Genomic DNA, 24,565 nt, shown 5'->3' with positions numbered 1-24,565 from the left:
CAACGAGGCAAAGACAGTGCTCTGGAGCGCATTCCAAACAGATGCAATTGGCCTAAGATGGCAGCAAACATCCATAGGAACTGTGAGACTCATGTTGCATGGATAGAAGGGAAAGAGTTTATTGTTGTTCACTCCTTTCAGTCCTGTCTGACTCTTCAGGGCTGCATTTGGGGTCTTCTTGGCAAAGATATTGGAATGGTTTGCCATTTTCTTCTCCAACTCCTTTTACAGATGAGGAAACTGAGGCAAACAGGGTTAAGTGACTTGCCCAGGGTCACACAGCTAGTAAGTATCTGTGGCTGGATTTGAATTTGGGTCTTCTTGACTCTAGGTCCAGTGCTCATAGCGTTGACATGAATTGTAAAAGTACCATAAAGCAATGGAATTTGCATTATTTAGGCTTTTTATCTTTAGGAAATAGGAAGAACATGAACAATATCCAAGTGGTGACAGAGTATTTTACCAGGTATATTCAGGCTTACCCAGTTGGGCATTTGAAAGCTTCTACAGCTATGGATATTATTCTGATATCCTGCCAGGATTCATTCAGAGTTTGGCTTTGATGGGTCCAGTGATAGATATAACCTAGGGCAGGCCATTCCCAAAATCAGGATAAGGACTTCAGACGGGTGGATTTCTTGATACCAAGAGTGAAAAACTAAAAGCACATCACAGAAGAAGTACCAGGACTATTCAACAATTGATTCAGCTGATTTAAAATGCTTCATGAGTAACGGGAGGTTACCCACGTAGTTAAGACAATGCCTAAAAATGGAGAGCATGTAATGTGTAGTTTGTATGCAACTGATATTTTTTTAATCAGACTTATAGTAAAGCCACCTATTAGTAGGATTTCATTGGCATAGGGAAACTCCCTCTCTCAATGCACATTAGCCCCTCTGCCATTTCCAGTTGTAGCAAGTTGCTTGTAGGTACTGAGAGGGGCTTGCCCAGGGTCACACAGCCAGTATGTACCAGAGGCTGGATTGGAAACCTGGTCTTCCCAATTCTAAGAGTGACTATCTACCACACCAGAGGGGTCAAATTCAACCTGTAAGTCCCTGCTGGAACCAGATGTAATTAGGAAATGTTTAACAAAATAAAAATAGAATACAACAAAGAAAATGCTCATTTGTCACTACGTGGCCAGGATCCATTTCTATGTGAATTTGACACCACACTGCCTCTCCACTTGTTACATGCAGAGGATCTATGTATTTTTGCCTGTCCCTATCTTTCCAGTCTTCTTATATGTGAATCTCCTCCACACTCTATAATCCAACTATGCTCATCTTCATGCTCTTCCTTGAACATGACACTCTTATCTCCTCCCATGCCTGGAATGCCCTCACTCCTCAGTTCTGACTCCTACCTCTCCTAGTTTCCTTCAAGACTCAGCTTAAATTCCACCTTTCTTGTCCCCCTATCTATTCCCAAAGCTTTCCTTCCTGAGACTCTCTTATTTAAACCTTTTGTCTTTTAAATCTTGTATGTACAATTGTTTCCATGTTGTCTCCCCCGTTAGAATGATTTTTTACAGTGGATATGTGATTCCATGAATGAATGAAAGCTAAGCCCTGGGGATCCAAATAGAAGAGGCAGCTGCAGCTTTCAAGGAGCTCATATTCTAATGGATGAGACACCACACATGGAAGATTTCAGCTGTAAATCAGATGGGAAAACTCCATGGTCCCTAAGGGGTACAGGAGCAAAGCAGAGGATAATGCTTACATCTATTTATCTATCCATTCATTTATATATTGAGACAATTGGGGTTAAGTGACTTGCCCAGGGTCACACAGCTAGTAAGTGTCTGAGCTAGATTTGAACTCAGGTCCTCCTTACTTCAGGGCTGGTGCTCTATCCATTGTACCACCTCACTGTCCCAATGCCTTTTATTTTACTGTCACTTCCACTGATAAAATATCAGTTTTTTGATGTTGAACCATTGACAGTAACAAGAACTTTCTTTTTTGACTCTTCAAAAGACATGAGTCTAGTACCTGCAGATAACACAATGATTGGCAGGGAAAGAAATGATTTATGGAGGCGGGGTTAAAATAGAGCAAGACAAAGTATGGAGAGGAGTAGCAGTGGAGGGGCTTTTGCTTTGGCAAATAGTTCCAACTCTGAAATAGAAAAGGGTAGGAGGTCGGTTTGTTTGTTTATATTTTTAATCCATAGGACTGGGAAACAACTACCAAAACTACCAAGTCCTCAACTTCTACAGCCTATGATAATGGAGGATGGGGTTGGTAATGGAATTCTTTCTAAATGTCAGATGGAACCAATGGAAGGTTCAGGGCAGGTGTTTGGGTTGGTAAATACTTGAAGAATAGGTTCCCAGGAGCTAGACTGAAGTCACACACAACACCAGTGGAGGTTCAGTTAGAGATATGATGGGGATAAGGTGCACCTGGAAGATAGCCCACACCTTGAGTTGCACTATGCTCTTGCTTAAGCCTGGTGTCTGAGGACCTGGTCTGGATGGTGATAGGCTTTTCTCTGAGAGCTTGGTCCTTTGCACCACAGGTCTGAGCCATGACACCTCCTCAATAAATGACTCATTCATTGTGTAACAGAGTTCTTAACCTTTTTGTATTGTGGATCACTTTGGCAGCCTAGGAAAGCCTATGGCCTCTGCCCCAGAGTAATGTTTTCAAATGTACAACATAAAACACATAGGCTTACAAAGGAAACCAAAAGTTAGTAAAAATAAAGATGGAATTTTTTTCCCCATCCAAGTTCAATTACTTGAAACCTATCCACAGCTCCTTTATGGGGAAGGGGTTACTATGGACTCTAAATTAAGAATTCCTGCTCTAAAATAACAATGAAAAATTCCTTAGCCTGTAACTTATGGTACTCCACAATCTGGTTCAACCTGTTTCCACTTTTAACTCACATTACTCCATCCACTACATTTCAGCCCACTGGACTGCTAGGTGTGGTCCTGAATTTGACATGCTATCTTGCCTACCTATACATGAGTACTGGTCTGTGCCGTTGACTGGACTGCATGCACATCTTCTTCATTTCTGTCTTTCAGACTCCTTAACCTCATTCAAAGCTCTACTCAGACCTCCTCTGTATAGCTTTTCCACATTTCCCCAAGCTGAATGTTTTTTCTTTCTCTTCAAATTTTCTTCTTTTGTCTAGATCTCTCCTTTACTTCCTACCTTGTATTATAGTGATTTGTGCAACTTCGCTCTGGCACTACCTCAAACCTAGCCCCGCCTAGGACATAAGGTATTTGAGAATAGGAACTGTGCGTTTTGTAGGTTTGTGTTTATATCCCCCATCACAGTACCATGAATGTAGTAGACAGGTGATCCATATTTGATGAGGAAGGAAAGTGCATTTATTAAGTACTTATTATGTGTCAGGTACTTTCCTAAGTGCTAGGGATACAACTGCAAGCAAAAATAAAGATAGTTATTGTCCTTAGGGAGCTTACTCCCTAAAGGGGGAAGGCAACTGTTGCAACAATCTGGCTAGTAGCTGTTGTGCAAATGAAAGACCAACACAAGCCCAACAACAAGGACACTACCAGCACACTGCCAAAGCCCAGGTTCTTTTGATCTGCTTTACTAAGGAAAGCAATGTTAAGGGGTTGACAAGTTTACTTTAATTCAGTATACAAATACCATTCACTTAGTTCAGGGGAAAAATCCAGCACCCTGAACTTCATAGCAAAATACAAACAAATTACAAACATCAACAGACAGAGCTTGTCTGATTCAAATCCCAATACATAGTTACCAGAGTTTAACAAAGTCCCAACATCCAGGTTTATGAGCTGGAGGGCTCTCAGCTACAGTTGCCTGGAGTCTCTGCATCAGCGCACCACCATGAGTGAGAATAGCTCTGTCTTCTCTTCTTACACCATTTCAGACATCATCAAAAGTCATCTGAATGACCAGCACTTAGGCTCCTATGATTGGCTCTTGAGTTAGATCTCCCCTTAGTACCCCAGGAGCTTCACACCCACATAGGCTTAGCACCTAATAGGGGTTTGGGCCTGGGGCTTAGCACCTAGTAAGACTCAATGAAATACACTGAATTAATCGAAGGACACAAAAGCCACACTCTACAAGGGCACTTGGGTGAACTGAGTGCTAAGAGCCTATCTTGCTTACCAACACAGCAACACACCAAAAGGAGATTAAAAAGGAGGGGGGAAGGAGAGAAGGAAGGAAATGAAGGTAAGTCTAAAGAGTCAGAGCAGGGGAAGAGGGGAGTGAAGCCAGGCTGGCTTGGGTCTTTCTACAAAATGGAGGCTCTAGTAACTTACCAATGGGAGAAGAGGACCAGCCTAAAGGAGGAATATTCCAGGGTTAGGGGACCCCAGGTGCTGAGAAGTTCTAGCAGCTGAAGCATGGTTTGGAAGTCTAGAAATGATGCATGAATTTAACAGATGGTTTTCAATTTATTGTAGCAGAAAAATTCATCCCCCTGTGGCTAAACTGGTGATAAGTCTGTCAAATTCAGTGCCTAAAACGCGGCCTTGCCTGTCACCTCTTTGCTCACAAACTTTTGATAATTCCCCTTTTCCTACAAAATAAAATCGAGACTCCTTCTGAAGTCCTCTACCACGTGAACCTATCCTCACTCCAGCTAAGCATAATCTTGACATGTGCCACTGTTTCTCCAAATCTTTGCTTGGACTCTTCTTTCCCAACTCCAGTACCACTTGTGTTTTTTCTATTGATCTAAACCCTACTTTCCCTCCAAGGTCTAACTCAAGTGTTAACTCTGTCCCCAAATCCCACCTCTTCTTATCACTCCAGCTTGAGTCATCTCCCTAATTCATTAATTTGTAGCATTACTCTTCTTTTTTAATCTAAGTGCCAGAGAGGCAAGAAGCTGCCTTGTACTTTTTTGTACCATCAGAACCTATTTCTGTACTTTGTACTTTGCCATGTAGCAAAAACAGTCTATAATGGTTTGCTAATCTGGCAAAGTAAATGATGTATCATGGCCATTTTACACATAAGGCTGCAAAGGCAGATTGGTAACAGATTAAGAAAGGCCCCGAATGCTGGCCTAAGGAGTTTGTACCTTACTTGGTAGGCAGCAGGGAGCCACTGATTTCTGAGCATAGGAGTGATGGCCAGATCTATGTATAAGAAAAATTATTCTGGAAGCAGTAGGAAGAATACACTGGAGGGGGAGAGAGTGAATAAGCATTGATTTAGCACTACGTACCAGGCACTGTGCCAAGGCCTTGTACAAATACAACCTCATTTGATTCTCACTAGAAACTTGTGAAGCAGATGTTCTTATCATCCCCATTTGACAGTTGAGGAGACTGAGGCAAACAGAGGTTAAGTGACTTGCCCAGAGTCACATAGCTAGTAAGCGTCTGAGGCTGCATTTGAAGGCGGGTTCTCCTGAGCCGAGGATCAGCACTTTACTGCACCTCTTGCTTCTAGGCAGAAGCATCTTAGAACTTACTGCAACAGTTCAAGTTGGGGTAATACTAGTGCCTATACAAGAACAGTGGCCTTTGGAAAAGAAGGGATGAGTGGGAGGTGGGGACTTGGTAATTGCCTGGAAATGGGAATGAAGTATCAGTGATAACTACAGGTTCTGAACAGATCAGCCCTAAAAAAGAGGGACTCTTGACTGTTTTCTGAGAAGTAGGCTGGGTAGTCTGCAGACACTATGGGGGCAATGTCAGGGGTTTAGAATAGTTTGAGGAATGAGACAGGAAACTGACAGGGACAGATTAAGATAGTTAAAATCTGTAGTGGGCAGAGATTGCCTCTCTATAGGCAAGAGAAATCAGACGGTGGGGGTTACTCTGAGATAAGGAGAGCCAAACTTTATTTGTTTGAAACAGGCCTGTTTCTATGACCTATGGCCCATCAAAGTACTGAGTCTTTGGTTTCAGTTTTTCAAACTATTCTTCAACAGGCATTTGTGAAGCATCTACTGTGTGAATTTGTGCATTACATGCAAAGTTTAGATGGATGGATGAAAGTAAAGCATTAATAATTTCTGTGCTAAGTGATGGGGATATCAATACAAAAGTGAAGACAGTCGCTGCCCTTAGGGATGGCTAAGAATCACTCTGAGGTGGAAAGGACCTCAGCATAATCAAACCTGTTCCTCAACAATAAACCCCTCTGTTACATATCTGACAAGCCATCTTTTGGCTCAGAGGTTTCTTCCCACTGCTCCCACCTCTGCCTTCTTAAGCAGAATGTGTCCAATCCCCCTTCCAATACCTGAAGACCTAACAAGTTTCTGCTAAATCTTTTCTTATTCAGGCTAACCATCCCTCATACCTTCGACCAATCTTGAGGCCCCTCACCCAGCTCTGGATGCTTACCTGCTTGTCACTGTTCTTTCAGTTCACCATTGCTCTTCTTAAGATACGGTACAAAACTAAACAATACTTGATATGATCTGATCAGAGCACAGTACAGTGGAACTACCATTTTCCTCACTCTGCACATTTTTCCTCTTACCATAGTCTAAAATCACATTAGTTTTTTTGGCTGCCAGAGCATGCTGGATCATAATCTACCAAAACCCTCAAGTCTTTTTTAGATGCTTCCTAGCTAGTAACACCTCCTCCAACTGGTACTCGTGACATTTATTTGAATCTGAATGGACAATTACACTTCACAATTAAACTTCCTTTTTTAGAGTCTGTCCAATGCTACAACTTGCTGAGATCTTTTTAGATTAGCTGCCCTTCTTGGCTGATTTTTAAAAATTAGCTGTCCCTCTTACCTTTTTATCATCTACAATTGAATGTGTTACCTATGCCTTTATCCAAATCACTCATGACCATGTTATATGGTACAGAGCCAAGGGCAAATTCCTGGGATACTGTAGGAGAGACCTCCCTCCATTTGGACAGTCAGCCAATTTTGAATCTACTTAATTATCCTATAGTCTAATCTATATCCCTCCATAGTGCCCATAAGATTAGCATGAGAGGCTGCAGTGGTATAATGGATGTTTGACTAAGGGAGTTAGAGTTAGGAAGACCTGGGTTTATATCCCAATTTGACACATCCTTTGTATAACCATGGGTGGCAAATCACTTACCCCACTCTTGGTTTTTCATCTGTACAATTATTATAATACAGTAGTATCTACTGCAAATGATTTTTGTGGGGTTCAAGTAAGAAAAATACTTTGCAAATGTTAGAGCACTCTTATGTGAGTGCCAGATACTACTTAATAGTGGCAAACCATACCTACAAGCATTTTTCTGATCTACCGGCTCAGCAATCCTGTAATAATCATGTGGAAAAAGAAATGAAGGTGAACTTTCTCAGTTCTTTTCAGGGGTTAACCTTTAACAAATGAAGTTGATCTGGTATGATCTTTATTCCTTCTTCTTCTAGATGTTCAATAATTGTCCCCTCAAGACGACAACAGGGCTTTGAAGGATCTTTCCAGGGATACTCCAAGAACTTCTGGATAATTCTTGGGAAACCACTTCAGCTTAAGCCATTATCCTATGTTCTTTAAAGTGCTAAAAGTGGCCTTTGGATGATGGTCACTTAGTTGCATCGAATCGGAATGGTGATCCCCTTAAAGAGTTTGTAGTTAGGGTAACAGTACATTTACATGGTATAATTGGAAACATCTGAAGGTTTACCTGCCCCAAAATGTCTCCCTCATCATATATCAGTCCTTTGGAATGTAGGAATTATCTTCAGAAGGCATTAATGTATAGACCTGCAAGGTTAGTATAAACCAATACTACAGAAGCCTGGTCTTATGAGTGATACTGTTGTCCAATTATGTGTAATGGGGTACAATTGAAAAAGGATGTGTCACTAAATTATGTTATTAGTTAAAGCACACAGTCATATTAATGTTTCACTAACATAACTAAACTTTATTTCCATGTTTATTACAGGTTTGTCTTTGATGCTGAGTACATATTAAGATTGCTTTAACATATGATTTAGGAGAAGTGTTACCTTTCTCCACTGAATGGGTTAAGAAGGAATGTAAAACTACAAAAAACTTTAGTTCTGAATTTTGGCAAACAGAACGATAAATACCTTTCTATTATTTTTTTCCCTTCTGATCGTCCATGATAGATTTCTTTACAAAAGTTTTATATCAATTTCATAATAATTCATTTCAGGAAAAGAAATAAGGAATATTCATAAAAGCCATTTTACAAATAAATTAAGTCAACACAAAAAACTCCCATATCCTATTTGAATATAAATATTTTACGATATTATTAAATGTGGGGAATTAAAATATATCAATAACTACAAATCTACTGATTTTAAGCAAACCCAAACATGCTGTTTGCTTCTGTTAAGAATAAGGATATGTCAAGGTTCAAGCACAGCAGTAAGGGTTCTATATTTGACCTGGATATTAACCACTAGTGCCCAGGACAGGGATTGCCAAACACTAAGCACTTAGTGACAGAAGTTTAGGGTTAAATCAGTTTTAAGTACTTAAGTACTAACTTAAGAATAATGATTTTCAGGAAAAATGACATGTACATTGATGAACAGCTTTGAGCATTCATAAAAAGTCTCAAAATAAAAATCAAATCTAGTTATATGAAAACAAAAATGCTTGTAATTAATGGTACACAAGAGAAAATAGTGCATTTGTAGCATATCCCCGGTGTTTAATCAAATATAAAAATATCAATTATGGGTAGTCAAGTTATCAAAAGTTGTTATTGGTACAGAACTTAATGCAGCTTTTTTTTTCTTTTTCTTTTTTTAAACTCAACAGGACAAAATTCTCTAGAACATTTTGTGGAGAAACACAAGCTCTTTCTCAGTACTACTGAAACTGGATACATTTATTTAGTTTAAAACATTTTCTGGCCTAACGTTGCAGGAGTAAGGCTTTCCCTGGGAGTGAGAAACGCTTACAGTTCTCATTTAAAGTCCTACTATTTAAAGCAGTCCAGAAGCTAGTGTTTAGATCATTTGAAAAAAGAAAACTATTTCTTTCCATCACCCTCAAAAGTCAATTAATTTTAGAATCCATCACCTAATTAATAAGCTGTCTTAATGTTATAACATTTGTTACATGGCTCTTTGACAAGACAAACAAGTTATGGCTTTTCAATATTAGAAATTTCATAATTATAGTATCTTGTTAAAGCTTTTCTAGTCTCCCAAATGTCAGCTTTCTAATGACATAAAAATTGAAATTAAGTAAAACCTAAGCCTGATAGTTCTTCCAAAATGAATGAAAATTCCAATATGAACACTAGCCTTTCCCTCTTCCCTAAAATTCAAGGCACATCCCTTTAAACAGGAGACTAGTTCAACATGGTAGAAGAATGTGAAAAGATTCTGTAACTTCTTAGATCCACTGGCCATCTCATTGTCTAGCAGCCATTCAGCCTAGTATATGCTGAGGGTGATCTTAATTTGAATCTAACTTTTGCTGTTAGTTAAGGTTTCATTCTGTCAATACCTACTGTTATCTTATGTTTTCACAGGGCAATCTGCTTTCAGATAAGAGTATGCTTGTATAATATTTTATTGAAGTGTTGTTTATTTCTTTTAAAAGTTGATAAAATATATTTGTACAATTTAACATTTATTTTGAGAAAAGGAAGAAAAATCCTAATGAGAAGTATAAAAGTAAAAATGAAAACAAAATAGTGCACTACCCAGTCTAGTATTTCACTCTGAAATCATGTTATCTATAGAATATGAAAAATAAATCCAGAAGTGTAATTACCTTAAAATACACCACTTCCACATCTGTCAATATTTTACATATATGTATATATTCTACAGTGGAAGAGGAATTTTCTTAAAAACATTATCTCTTTAAAATCTTGAGGTGCATATTAGATCCATAAGCAATATCTGACATACAAATTGCAATACTGTCTCCTTTCAAATTTGGCATTTCACTTGTATACCTTACACCATCAGGAAGGTATAGACTCTGCGTATAGTGCCTCAACATTCCAGTAACAACAATAATTTTCTTTAATGTAGAATGGTTCATAAATTCTACATGGGGCAGTGAGGTCAGTAATTCTAGAGGGTACAATCCTGATTTAATTTTCAAATGGTACAATAACACAAACAACTTTGTTAAGGCCATGTTTTATTTGCTGATTAATGGACAAAAGGCAATGAAATTTATCTTCAAGTATTTTCTTGAAAGTCTGTGCTCATAAAAATCATGAAAAGTTGGAAAGACGGTTAAATCACTGAAACTTTAAATATATCTTACACAATATTGTTTGTACAAAAATACAAGTTAAATATAAACATAAAGCAATCATGATAATTTTATGTAAATCTGTTTTATGTGATATTGTTATATATAAAAAAGTTTTTCAGTTCTCTGTTATTTGTGAAAAGATCAATACCAGATTGAATCACTATCTATTGGCAAAGGGCCCTAAAAAGCTTACTTCAGCATTAAATCTTTTACACAGTTAAGTGTCATTCCCTAATTTGAGATCTCCCTAAAGACTGGCAGAAAATAAAATAAAATAAAATAAAATAGGGCAGTATGTCCATAAACCAACAAATAATTTGGCTGTAATGTATCATAAAACACATAAACCCCCCACACAGATCTGTACAATATTATCTATGCATCACACATTCACACACGCAGGCACGCACACACAGTCAGAGAACAAAGCTTAATGAGGTGCCATTTCCAGTTCACTACTCAACTGGGCATTTTTCCGTACTTCATCAAACGAATAGCTTTTTGTCACTTTTCCATTCTTGAAGACAGTATGGAGGAGATCCTGTACAAACAGACCGATTTAATAATTTAGTGACGAGAACCAGAAGAACCATCGGTTGTTAAGGACTGCAAAAGCCCTTTATTATTACCTAGTCCCATTCCCTGATTTTACATCTACCAACCTAAAGATACTGACACACAGCTAATGACTATCTCAGACTGGAATCTCAGTTTACAGATTCCTATTCCATTACTTTTACCATTATAATATACTGACATTTAAAAAGGATGCAAAAGAAAGGCAGATGAATGATTTAAGTACTGCATGATTTATCACACAAAATTTTTAAATGTAATTTAGGAATCTCTTGGTGAGAAGTCTTACTCTAATGCTTCATGGCATGGAAGTGACCCTAGAAAGCTCAAGCAGGCCGTAATGAAGTTGAAAAAGCATGATGTACAAGCATAACAAAGGGCTACGTCTATTGTTTGGTGACCAGTCTAAGCAACAACCATGCTAGTAATAGCTCACATTCTAACAGCATACCCTATCTCATTTGACCCTATGAGGGAGGGCCTCTCTAGCCCATTTTCTTCATCCGTTCACCATCCACCTACATGCAATGACTTTCCAAACACTCTATATGGCTGTCCTGGAGCTCAATAAACTGGCCATTCAAAAACATGCTGTCATTATTATCATCTCCCCTTTACATAGGAAGAAACCCAAACTCTTGAGATGAAAGCATTTACCCAAGGCTGTACAGTAAAGTATTTGAGGTAGGGTTCATATCCTCTATGGAAGATTGATGAACTACATGGACAAGAATCACTCAGTATGGAGGGATTGTTATTTGTGCCAGTGAATGGAATACCCACACTGACAGAACTGAGAACTGGGATTAGTATTATCCTTCCACCAATCTTCTGGCTATGAAGTAAAATAATGAGTATGACCAAAAAAATTCACCAATTGGTATTTTGTAATCATTCACATGAGTCTTATCAAGAAAAATACAGGAAATAATTTTTTGAGACTATTCAGGGTTCTACAGGTAGTCAATAGATTTTTTTTAAACAAGAATTTTTTTTAAGAGTTTAATTAAGCTTTCCTTAACCCTGCTGCCAACTTATAGGCTGAAAAAGAGTTTTTCATATATACTATTTTATGCTGATCACATATTCTTTGTAACAATATATGATTATTTTAATAAATTTCCTGCCTGCGTAACTCACACATTTAGATGAAAATAAAAGGGTAACAATAATTCATATTTATTAATTGCATTTTGAAGTTTACAAAGCACTTTCCCCAGTCCTATGAGATAAGCAGTGAAAGCAGTTTTTTTTTTCTATTACACAGGTGAAGAAACTTAAATTTAGACAAGTTAAATTACTTGCCTAGGGGCATATGGCTTATAAATATCTAAGCTGAGTCTCAAACTTTGTCCTCTTTAATTCAAACCCAGTTTTCTTTAAGAAGTAACTATAATGTAGGCTGGCCTTCTCCATAATTACTACAAATTATGGGAAATTTATTTATGTCAAATCAATTCTAAAAACATCTATGAAAAAAACTTTCAAAAGTTTTCTCTTTCAAGCTGGTATTGTTAGTTCATTTCTTATAATGACTGGAGACCCAGTGATAAATAGCTTCAAGTGTTCGTTTTTCTTTCCAATGTTGACTGTCTTGTATTTAAATAGGTATTTGTTTCTTGTCTGCAACATCTAGTTGCGTGAGTCACTGTGTATTTTGCACAAAATATTTTTGCTCTTCATTCTGTGTGTACACACACACACACACACACACACACACACACACACACTCTCTCTCTCTCTCTCTCTCTCTCTCTCTCTCTCACTCTCTCTCTGAAGATTTGTGTTTAAATTCCACTTCTCAGTCTTGAAAAGACTCTCAATTCCTAAACTTGAAACTGACTCTGGAAAGCCATTTAATTTCTATATTCATTGAGTGTGATTTGCTGATGGAGAATTCTGCATAATGACGAAAATCAGAGATCACACACACACGAAGTATAAGTGGAAATCCTAAACAATGGGAGGAAAAAAGACTTTTTTACTTAGTATGGAGAATAAAACTATTACTACTAAAAATCCAACATAAAGACATACATGACCACATTCTTCAAGATCTCCTTTTCCTTCCTCAAGGGTAAGAAAATTTCCAGTAGGTGTCCTATGTAGAGACAGCCGGCCCTTTTTTGACCTTTTGTTTGGATCAGCAACTGGGTCCTTAAAGACATTAATCTGAAATCCAAAGTCAGGAAATTAGTGAAACCCAAGATATGGATTCTTGTGCTATCCTATTCCCCTATTCACCCCTCATCAATACATACACACATACATTTTATATTTTACAAAACAGGTACAAGGCCCAAAGCACCCCACTTCTGGCTTCTAGAATCCTCTTTAAAAGGATATCTTTGTTTCTAATAAAAAATCCCCAGGAATCATAACTATTAGGAATAAATCCTATCCTTCAACAGTGTATGAATGTTTCTGAGATGGATTCTCTACTTGTGAGAGAAAGTACACTATTGTAAAGCCATGGAGATCTTTGTTCTGTTACTTTATTCTGAGTAATGGGTAGAAAGATAAAGTATCTCCCCCTCATATAATACTATTGCACAGCTACCAAGTTGAATGATGCCATTCAACATTCTTGAGAGCAGAGACATCTTAGATTCTCAATGGTGTTTATATACAGTAGATACATAATAAATGCTTACCCCTGCAGAGGTAATGAATTTCTAGTTTTCCAGTGGTTACTGCTGGCTAGTTCCTTTATGTAGCTTTGCTTACCGTGCTTTTCAGGGATAATGTGTTTATACTGATTCTACCACATTGAAAAACGTGTGTGACTCTGATCAAATAAATGAATGTGAGAGGTGTTTAGGGAGAAATTAGCTATTTTCTAAGGATTTTCTATTGCCAAAACCTGTAGCTATGTTTTTGATAAGTGCCAGCTTGACTATGACATTCACATTTAAACACCATACCAAAGTCTAAATAAATAGTGATATAATCATAATGACTTCTCTATCAGCTCAACTTCTCTATCTCGCTCTCACCAAATTTTCTTCTTTTTGTTTCTTGTTCTCTTTCCCTTCCCTTCTCAATCTTTTCAGGTTTCTTTTCTTTTCTGATTTTTCCTGGGTCAAGGCCAGAGTAATTATAACAGTTAACAGCACACTGTCTTTTACTTGACTTTTTGTGCTCCAGTATGGTGCAGCTGAAGAGTGCTATACTTGGAATCATTTTGAGGTTGAAGTTCTGCTTCTGACACTGTGACCACGGACAAGTCATTTAACCTCTCTGAGACTGATTAATGGGAACGATACTTGTATTACCTTCTAACAGGACTGCAATAAAGTGCTAAAATTTAGCTATTATGATCACATCTACTACTTTCTGCCTAGTTTCTCCAAAGATATTGCCAACACGAAGACTAAAAAAATAATTATGGGACATACTCCAAGGCCATTGGTAACCACATAACTGCATTTGAAGGAACAGTTCAAAAGATCTCTTGTTAACTTCTGTAACAAAGCTCCACCAGAACCAAAGGAGATATTTTCAATACTCCATTTTTTTTTCTTCATGCCTTCAACGATCTATGGGACAGAAAAGAGATATACCAAAGTGATTTCCCACAGACAAATTAAAATAGTTATAGATAAAAAATATTCCCTAACAACTAACCAATTAGGTCCAACCATTCTGGAAAATAATCTGGAATTAGAATGAACAAGTACTCATCCTTTATCCCTGAGACCCCATTGCTGGTATACACCCCAGAGATCAAATCAGTTAATCAACAAACACTTACCAAGGAGCACTTGCCACATGCCAGACACTGTGCAATCCCTATTCTAAATGCCAGGAAGGTTCTTTATATACCAAAACATTGATAGTAGCACTTTTTGTTGTGTTCATGAACCAAAATAAAAAACAAGCTCACTGACTGGGATATGGCTAAATAAATTGTGTCACATGAATGTAATGGGAGACCAATGCACCATAAGAAACAAACAAAAGAATTCAGAGAAGCACAGGAAGACAGAATATGAGTGAAATAGAACCAGGAAAACAATAAATGTAGAATAAATGTAAACAGAAAGAACAACAACAAAAATCAAACTGAATGACTAAACGTGGGCTCTGAGAAGAACTGAAGATTTGTACTCCACTCCCCTTATTTCCTTGGAAAGACTAAGTACATTGTTGTCAAACACTGCATTTACTGTCAAACTCAGGTAATTTGTTGGTAAGTTTTGCTGAGCTGCTTTTATTCTTTTGTCACAGTGAAGACTTGCTGGTTAGGGAAGTATATATTTGAAAACAAAATGATATAAAAATACAAGATAGGAATAAGACATTTTTCAAGTCCAATTAACCAATCAGACCCTGGTCTACTACAGTCTTACTTAAGGGATGCCGGGCCTAGAATAAATCATACTATGTACTCCCATCTGCACCCAAATGAGTAGTCTGGGAGGTATATGGACAAAGTGAGGAGCTATCTTACCCACTTTGTTTTGCTGATGGGGGAAAAAAAGCTCATATCGGTAGTTAGAAGAGCATTTCATTTTTTAGCATCAGCTAAAAGAAGCAAAGTCTTTGACTCCACTAACTACATATTCTGGCTAGCTGGTATAATAGAAAGAACACTGGACCCAAGAGTAAGGGTTTGAATCTCAATATTACCACTTACTTGCTGCATGACTTTGGTCAAGTATGTGCCAAAGCGGGAAGGGCAGGACAGCGAGGGATGATAGACCTAGAGTTGGAAGGCACCTTAGAATCACCTAGTCCAACCCTCTCCTTTACAGATGAGGAAGCTGAGAGGCTAACTGGCTTGTCTAAGGTCACAGGAATAGTAGGGAAAGACTAGGGAAAAGATGAATGGTAAGGTGCCTATTAAAAGCAAAGGCAAAATGATGGGCCTGCCAACTAATTTCAGAGCTGGCCCTGAGATATCTGAATAAGTAGAGTAACAGGAACAGTAAAAACAGAAACAATTTTTTTCTTAGAGATTTTTTCCAGTACAATTTAATTCTTTAAAAATACCATATATTACTTAATGAACTATAAACCTATATACAGTTAAATTCTTCATTAGCATTTATAAAATTAGAAAAAAACAAACTTTACCACTCAACTAAGCACACTATCTATAGGGAAGTCTAACCAGATAGAAGTATGGTATTGTAAAATTATGGTATAAGAGAATTTATGTTGTCAAATCACATAAATAGTTCTATTTTAATAGTGAATATCGAAATTATGTTAGGTTCTGAGGTTGAAAATACAAAAGATATCAACAATTCTTATTACTTATATTCTAATGAGGAAAATAAGTAAATACTAAGTATAGAAAGCATGAAGATAAGGAGAATAAATACAAATAAAATATAAGGTAGTTTAAGAGGGAGGGAGACAATAGGAGCTAGAAGGATCAGAAAGATCTCATAAGGTAGTCATTTGAACTGTAGCTTGAAAAAAGAGAGGGGACTTTATGAGGGGGAGCTGAGGAGGAGGGCTTTCTAGGCAAAGGCACAGAAATAGGAGATGGAGTAAGGAAAAGGAAAGCCAATTTTTTGGAAGTGGGAATAATGTCCAATGATGCTAGAAAGTTAGGTTGGGACCAAGCTGGTGAAGGGCTTTTTAAAGGTAAGCAAAGGATTTCTATTTGATTAGAGGTAATAGGGAACAATGAAGTTGAATGAGAAGAGTGACATGGCCAAAAATCTGTACTACAGATTATCTTCTGACATTAGGAACCTGAGAGAATGGAAGGATGATGGCACTTCATTAGAAATAGGGAATTTTGAAAGAGGGTTGATTTGAGAAAGAGAGAAGAAAATTTGGACATAATGAGCTTTGAGACCTCTTTGAGACATCCCATGTGAAATGCCTAATAGACAGATGGTGATATAGAGCTGAAGGGGAGAATGAGGCTAGATATGCATATCTGTGTCATTTGTCTAGATAACCATGGGAGCCGACAAGATCAGCAAGAAAAAGGGTATAGAAAGAAAGGACAGTAGCACTCACATTTAAAGGGTGTGATATGGATAATTTGCCAGTGAAAGAGACTAAGAAAGAGTAGTTAGGCAGGAAGGAGATGAACCAGGAGGAGAAGTGTCACAAAAACCCACGAGGAAGCCAATGTCCTGGAGGAGTGGCCAAGAGTGTCAAGTGCAGCACAGAAGGATGACTCAAAAATAATAACAGAATCAGACAATTAAGAAATCATTGGTAACTATACAGAGCACAATCTCAGTTGAGCAATAATGTCAGAAGACAGATTGCAAAGGGCTGATGAATGAGGAAGTCAAGTAGAGGAAATGAATATAGGCTTTTTCCTAGAAAAAAAGGACGACTAGCAGTTTCCCAAGGATAAGGTTTCCACAGCTTTTTTTTTTTTTTACCAGACCTCCAAAACCATTACCAGTGGCTTAGAGTTGAGGGAACTACAAGTTCATTATCCAAAAGATAGCTGAAACTTGCTCCTCTGACATTACTGGGGAGATTTACTCTTGGCATTTCAAGCTGAACTCCAGATGAATTTTTTCTTATTGATACTGTTTTACATGGTGGTTCAGTTTTTATATTTTTTAATAGCTGCATTACAGCATCCTACAGTACCACTAGTACTGCAGTACATTATGGTTTGGTCTAGGTACCTGTCTATGATTTATGCAAACATATTTATGAAAACATTTGAGAGCTGACTCAATGTACCATGTTAATACTGTTTATAATCAGAGCTTCAAATGACAAACTTCTGAAACTGTATTTCAAAAAAGTTGTGAACTGCCTATGATGTAATAGAGCCAAAAATTTGATCTTCGAGCAGAAAATCATGTGACTATTTGACTTATGCCACTTGAGTATTGAATGGCATATTCTTGATATAAATTTTCTATACTAAAATACTGTTTAAGTACTCTAAGTATCTTTGTTAATTCAGATCTGAATGTGTCAAGGGGAGCAATAAGGTTTTAAAGCAACCACAATATAGTTTTAAAGTATTATTAAAAACACAACTTTAGGCATTAAGATTTTAGTGAACAGGCAGACTTATGATATTTACACTTTATTAAACCTGAGATCTATTAGGGCAGGGCCAGGATTTCCTTTGTACATAGAATCGATCGGGGAAATACTTTCCCTTGTTTAGTATCTTCATTTACCATCACGAGACTTCTTCAGTTCCATTTCCAGGGTGGCAAAGCAGGTGTAGGATGGGAAAAGTAACCGCTACTTACAAGTACTTTAAGATACCATGTCTGTTTTTAAACCAAATTATTTACAGATGGACATTCTAGGCACCTAGGCATCATTATGATTAATATCCTGGTATTGTTACCAAGCTAGTTAGATTTATACAAAAGCCTAATTATTTTACAATATATTTTTAGGAGATTTTGGATGTGACACATACCTCTTGTAAGGTGTTGATATCAACTCCATCTCCCTGAATAACTCTGAGATAAGGTGGCAATAATTTATAGCCTTTTGAATTTTCAGTAACTGGAAACTTCTTACCTAGAATGTCCAAAACCTGTGAGAAAAAAGCAATGAAAACATCCAAAGTTTTTTAAAAGATTGTTTTGAAGATAACCAAAGATTGTTTTACTGTCATATATAGTATACGCACACATACGAATTCACTAGACTTAGATCAGGGGTGGGGAACCTGCAGCCTTGAAGCCACAGATTCTCCACCCTGACTTACCCCACATAAAATGGGCAACTTTGTAATTAGTTCCAAATAACTGCTGCCTTTATTCTTGGTTGTAAATCATACTCAAAACAGCTCAAAAAAATGCAGATTTTCATTATATCTCACAGAAAAGATAAAAAAAAAACCCAACACAATATAATACATAATCCTATGTATAAATAACATTTTTATGACTGTATTTGTTATTTGGGTTTTAGTGGATTTTTACCAAGTACCACAAGGTAAATTTGATTTTATCTGACCAATATGTTTAATCTTACTGGAATTATGAAACTGAGTAAAATAACATTTGCCACCACACTCCTGTCGGCATGAAGTAAAAAATGTAGTTCTTACCATATTTCCTATCTACTTAAAAAAGGTATCAAAAAATATTTTCAAATTAAAATGCAAAATCATGCTGACTCTTTAATCACTGAAAGTTCTGCAGAAACTACAATGATAGAACCGATTTTAATACTCTCTCATTAAAAAAGGGAAAAGGTCATCATGTGAAGACTCGGTTAGACATATACAAGGTCTATTAGGAATGTCCCTCTGGAAGAGAGGAAGGGAAGGGGAACATGGGAAAATTTAGGTAATGTAAAAATAACAATAAAAATGTTTATAAATATTTTTAAAATATACCAGATTTAGATATATTTTCCTTTCTATAAGAAAAAGTAAATATTTAAAGTGGAAAGGGACCTTAAAAATTATCTAGTCTACCTGCCTCATTTTATATATAAGGAAATTGAGGTCCAAGGAGGTAGAGTTACTTGTTCAAAGTCTCCCTTGCAATAAACAGCAGAGCCAGTATTTGCCTAAAGGTTTCCTTTCATTCTGAGTATTAGAGAGTGAGGGAGTAGTAGGTGGTAACTGACATAATCAAAACACACTGTAAGAGGTATGCTTTTTCAAGTGAACAGAAAAAGATCTAATTTCTGATTTGCTCTGTTCTTACACCTATAAGAAATCACCTTCTTAGATAATTGTGTGACTTCAAAGACTTTACATTTTACAAAGTACCTCATTACTTTTTAGGAGTTTTAAGTTTAATAGCCACAGAGTTGAAGGTCTCTTCAACTTTCTGTGTCACCTAGTAAAGTTTTACTAGTTTTTTACTTCTGACAGTAGATCCTTAGAGAAGTAATATAAAATTTCTGTATTTTGGGAAGCACAAGTGCCTAAAAGGTCTTCAAATTATTTTTGAGCTATGTGCCATGGACAAAAATTTGACAAAAATATATCAATAACTTCTGCTGCGTAATAGAAATGAAGCACACAGAAGAATTCTATCACCAAAGCATTTAATTTGACCTGTTTGGATGAAAGTGGCATAGTTACTTTAGATCATTTTAAATCACTGCATACTAGATAGAATACTGTCTTTGGAATCGAGAAGACATCAGTTTAAGTCCTACATCTGACACATACTAGCTAGGTAACATTAGGAATTATTAAAGGTAATCTCTCAGGCAAGTCTCTAAGATTATAATTGCCATGAATCTGCCAATCTGCATTCCTGGAAATTCTCACAGCATGAGTTCCTGCACTGGTAAAAGAAAAAGTTTAGTTTAAAAAAAATCCAAACTTTGAAGATAACCAAATGCAAAAGGCACAAGCTTGAAAGCAATTTTCAGATTTCAAAATTGAAGAACAGAAAATAGCTAAATATAGTAAGTTGTTTCATATATACAACATAGGCATTTTTAGTAAGTAAAATAAATTTTAAATAAAATAATAAAAAAAAATAATTTTTAAATTTACCTTTAATACAGTGTCAAGAGGATTTCCAGAATCCGGCCTAATTATTAGTGGTGCTTCTGCACTCCTTGATACAATTAAATGTCGTAAATCTTCACCCCAGATTTTCTCACACGCATTATAAATATCATAGCTATCACTGACCACAGACACAGGCACTGATGAAAACTGTGTTACTATATGTTCGAAAGCATCTTTTTCATGATCTTTGCCCCAGGCTGTAATGGTACTAGGGGGAAAAAAAACCCACTAAGAATTAATTTGCTTAAGCAGTTATAGTTGCACTATTGTTCTATCCTGGAGAAACTCTAATCATTTTCACAAAACTTGCTATCTCACACTAAGTAACACAAGACAAGCAGAGCAATTTAAATTAACGTGTGTCATACAGTGAACTGAATATATAGACTAGCATCAATCATCCAATTTGTTTCAAGAACGGCAAAAACGTAATTCCTATTTTGACTTTACAAGTTAAAAAGAAACCACCTTCAGCTTTTCAAATTAGATTTTGTTTTCCTGACTTCAACTATAATCAACTCACAATTATTATAGAATGCCTTTTATACATAAGAGATTATGCTACAGTGTAAAATAATTTTATTATTTTATTAGCACTATATTACATAGTCAGATGCATAAGACATTCATTTAAACTTTCAAACATTAAGAGACGGTAAAAATATTCATCTAATTCACTTTTTTCTTTTTGAAAATTATTTTTCTTTTATTATATTATTTTAAAAGTTTTAACATGCTTTGCTTTTATGTTAAAAGAATTTACAGGTTACCTCCATTATGTAAAATAAAGCAAAATTAATAAAATACAGCAACTTTAAAAGAGCACACAACATTCCACATTCGTGGTACCTTTCTCCTTACCAATCTCTTTCTTTCTAAACTGTTCTTAATTAACATAGTTCTATTTTCTTTGCTTCTCACTCCCCTGCCCCAGCAGAAAAATAAAAAAACAAAAACAAATTCTTGGTAACAAATATGCATAGTCAAGGAAAATAAATTCTCTCATTGGCTATATCTCATTCTGCATGCTGAGTCCATCACCTCTTTGTCAGGAGATGGATAGTATGTTCCTTCATTGATCCATTGAAATCATGGATAGTCACTGTACCGATCATAATTCAGCTTTCAAAGCTGTTTGTCTTTACAGTATTATTATTATTATGTAAAGTTTTCTCCTGATTCTACTCATTTCATTCTTTATCACTTTACAGAAGTCTTCAAAATTATTCATTTTTATGATGATTTTAATAATATAACTCACTTATAAAAGAGACTGTTGGCAAACTGAGAACACTATTCCAAGAATACATTCACATTATTTTGGGATTCTTTACATTACTTTGGAATTACTCGTAATACTACTTGTACCCTGACCTTTAAAAATTCTATTCATCCTTCAAGATCTAATTTGAATGCCATCACATTCATGAAATCTTTCCTGATACCTCAGATAGAAAAGATCTTTCATTCCTCAGATTTAACATTACCCCAAAACAATATAATTAGGAAAAGCAAATGTGGGGGCTTTTTAAAAAATTGTTTTTAAAAGAATTCTAAAGTCTTTTTCACAAAAATATTTATAGCAGCTCTTTTTGTAGTGGCAAAGAACTGGAAAAAACTATAAATTGATGCTGAGTGAGCAGAACCAGCAACATCATTTTAAAGATAAACTTTGAAAAATGTAAGAACTCTGGTCAATGCAATGACTACCTACAATGCCAGAGGACCAATGATGAACAGCGTTACCCACCTGCTGACTCGTGGACCCAAGATGCAGAGTAAGACATATTTTTGGACATGGCCAATGTGGGAAATTGTTTTGCTTATTACTATACTTATCTGTTACAAGAGTTTTTCTTCTTCTCTTTTCAAATGGAAAGGGAAATAGGAGGGAGAGAAAATGTTTGTTAATTTAAAAAAGTAAAACATAAAAGCTACATAGAAAAGGACTCCCAAGTAAAATATAAACATTTATGAGATTATCCTTTTCTTTTACCTTCTCATAAGGCTATTATAATTTTAGCATTGACTTTAATAATTCGAATCAGTAAGTATAATGAATAATTTACTTTCACCTGTAATGTAAAAATAAGTAACATATGAAAGTTCTCATAGTTGGGGTGTAATGCATTGGACAGGATCATTTTCCTACATCTTTCCCTTTAGAATATAAAAAATACTGTAAATCTTAAACCGTTGGAGAACTGTTATATATTTTCAGAATTATACTCCGCTTCTAAGTTCTTCCAGTCAAAGAATAGAAATCGAGGCAATCATGTTGTAATGAAATGTAGCTCTTTTAATTGTATACATAATGTATACTTAGGGAATATCTAGTATACTTAGAATTAGCTATTAAATTATAGATAGGAATATCTGCTTAAAAAACAACAACAAACTATGACCCCTCTCCTCTACCCAGCGGAGACCTTACTTTGAAGTTCCATTCAATAAAAATAAGGACTTGAATCAAAACAATGCCCTCTTGTTAAATATAGGGTAGAGCAGCAGGAGGGAGGAGAGGCTTAATATGTTTTTTTTTAATGGACAAGAGATTTTCTCCACCTATACAGATATCTCCTATCCAGTTGGCAATAAGCAAACAGTCCTACATAAGCTAGAAGTTTTCACAAAGCAAGTGTCTATTTCAAGTAGACATAAGCTGCCTAAAACGCAAAATAAAGATATAAATGGAGGGACACTCTTCTTTTCAGATTCAAATCAATTCAACAAGGATTTAACTGTGCACCTATTAAGAGCTGAGCGCTATGCTAAGATGCTGGAAATACAAAAGACAAAAATTAAAAGTTACTGCTTCAAGAAGGTTACATTGTATTGGGAGAAACAGCAGGTACTTATTACAATGTGTATAAGTATCAAATATATACATCAATACATCTAGGAAGAGTTACTATTATACTCCGGGATCAAAGGGGAGGTTCACATTAAATGAAGTGCATATACTCTTTAAGTGTATATGTTCACTATATAATCTCTACATACTACGTATTCACTATGTATTGAATATATTACTAGAGAGACGTAAGCTGTCATTCACTACATTATAACTAGTAAAACTTAATTCTAACTATGATACCCAGACTCAATTTAAAGTGTCAAATTTTCATAATTTTCCAAAGTTCATAGGTACATGTGTGTACATACACACACTTATAAATCTTAAATAAAATTAATAATTCCAATAATAATGTTCCAGATTCGGTTCTTTTGCTTTTAAGAGTTGGAATTTTAGAATCAAAGAATCTCGGTTCATATACTTTTCATAGGTTGTCTCATTTGTCCTCCGTGCTCCTATGAGGTAGGATACATAAATAAAGCACAGCGGTCAAATAACTGACCTGGTTTAGTAACTCAGTTATGGAGCTATTAAAATTTCTCCAACTTGTAGTTTTCAAATTCTTCATCAGATTATAGTCTAAGAATATTAAATCTCAAGAATTAAAAGGAATACCAGATGTCATTACTCCAACTCACACACTGAGGCAACAATTGCCTCTACAATGTTTTCCACAAATCACCATTCAGTCTACAACTAAATGCCTCCAGTGATGGAGAAGCCATTTCATGTGTGAAAATTCTTGTCAAATTAAAAAAAAAAGTTTTTAATGACCCCCCTTTTGTATCATTTTCTACTATCTCTGTATATCACTTTCCCCTCCAGCACTGAACTGCAATCCCCTAGTCACTATGAAAAAACTAAGCAAAATCAACTAAATAACCATATCTGATTGCATTTGCTACAAATAAGTCAGTTCATCAAGAAACGTTTTTTCATCTTTTATCTGAAACCAAAATTGGCCATTGAAATTAATGTTCAACTGCATTTTATTGTTTTTAATGTACATTACTGTAGTCATTATGTACACTGTTTCCTGAATCTCCTTATTTGGCTGTTTGCATCTTTTCATATTTAAATTCCTTGCAAGTCGTTTCTTATGGCACACTACTTACTCCATTGTATCTGTCTACCACAATTTGTTTAGCTATTATCCTATTGAAGAATACCCACTTTGTTCCCAGTTTTTTGCTACCACAAAAAAGAGTTTTGAATATCTGGGTACCTTTGTATTTCTGACCTCTTTGGGTGTAAGTATAATCACCAGGTCAATGGATAAATCACATTAAAAAAAAAATCCAAATTGTTTTCTATAATGTTTGGTCCAACTTAAAGTTCTACCAACAGTGACCAGGTTTTAATTATTAGAAAAGTTTTCCCTCATATAAAGCTAAAACTTGCTTCCCATTAACTGCCAACCACTGGTATTTGGGGACAAGCAGAAAAGACAAATCTGAAGTGATGTCCTACCATGTCTAAATATC

The 24,565-nt window shown here is 36.0% G+C and overlaps 1 protein-coding gene across 1 annotated transcript in view; it reads right to left on the bottom strand.

Moving 5' to 3' along the window:
* Window positions 1–7,846: 7,846 nt before the first annotated feature.
* Window positions 7,847–24,565, bottom strand: part of NAMPT (nicotinamide phosphoribosyltransferase) — a 43,905-nt gene continuing 27,186 nt past the window's right edge. The window contains exons 7-11 of the mRNA XM_036759591.1: window positions 20,207–20,432; window positions 18,155–18,274; window positions 14,178–14,318; window positions 12,817–12,951; window positions 7,847–10,744 (exon numbers count right to left, since the gene is read on the bottom strand). Coding sequence (XP_036615486.1) covers window positions 10,634–10,744; window positions 12,817–12,951; window positions 14,178–14,318; window positions 18,155–18,274; window positions 20,207–20,432 — 733 coding nt within the window. The 3' untranslated portion in view covers window positions 7,847–10,633. The remainder of the gene's footprint in view (window positions 10,745–12,816; window positions 12,952–14,177; window positions 14,319–18,154; window positions 18,275–20,206; window positions 20,433–24,565) is intronic.

Source organism: Trichosurus vulpecula, chromosome 5, assembly GCF_011100635.1.
Source record: "Trichosurus vulpecula isolate mTriVul1 chromosome 5, mTriVul1.pri, whole genome shotgun sequence".
In the NCBI taxonomy this organism is placed as follows: domain Eukaryota; kingdom Metazoa; phylum Chordata; class Mammalia; order Diprotodontia; family Phalangeridae; genus Trichosurus; species Trichosurus vulpecula.
This window is presented reverse-complemented; position numbering and strand designations above follow the sequence as displayed.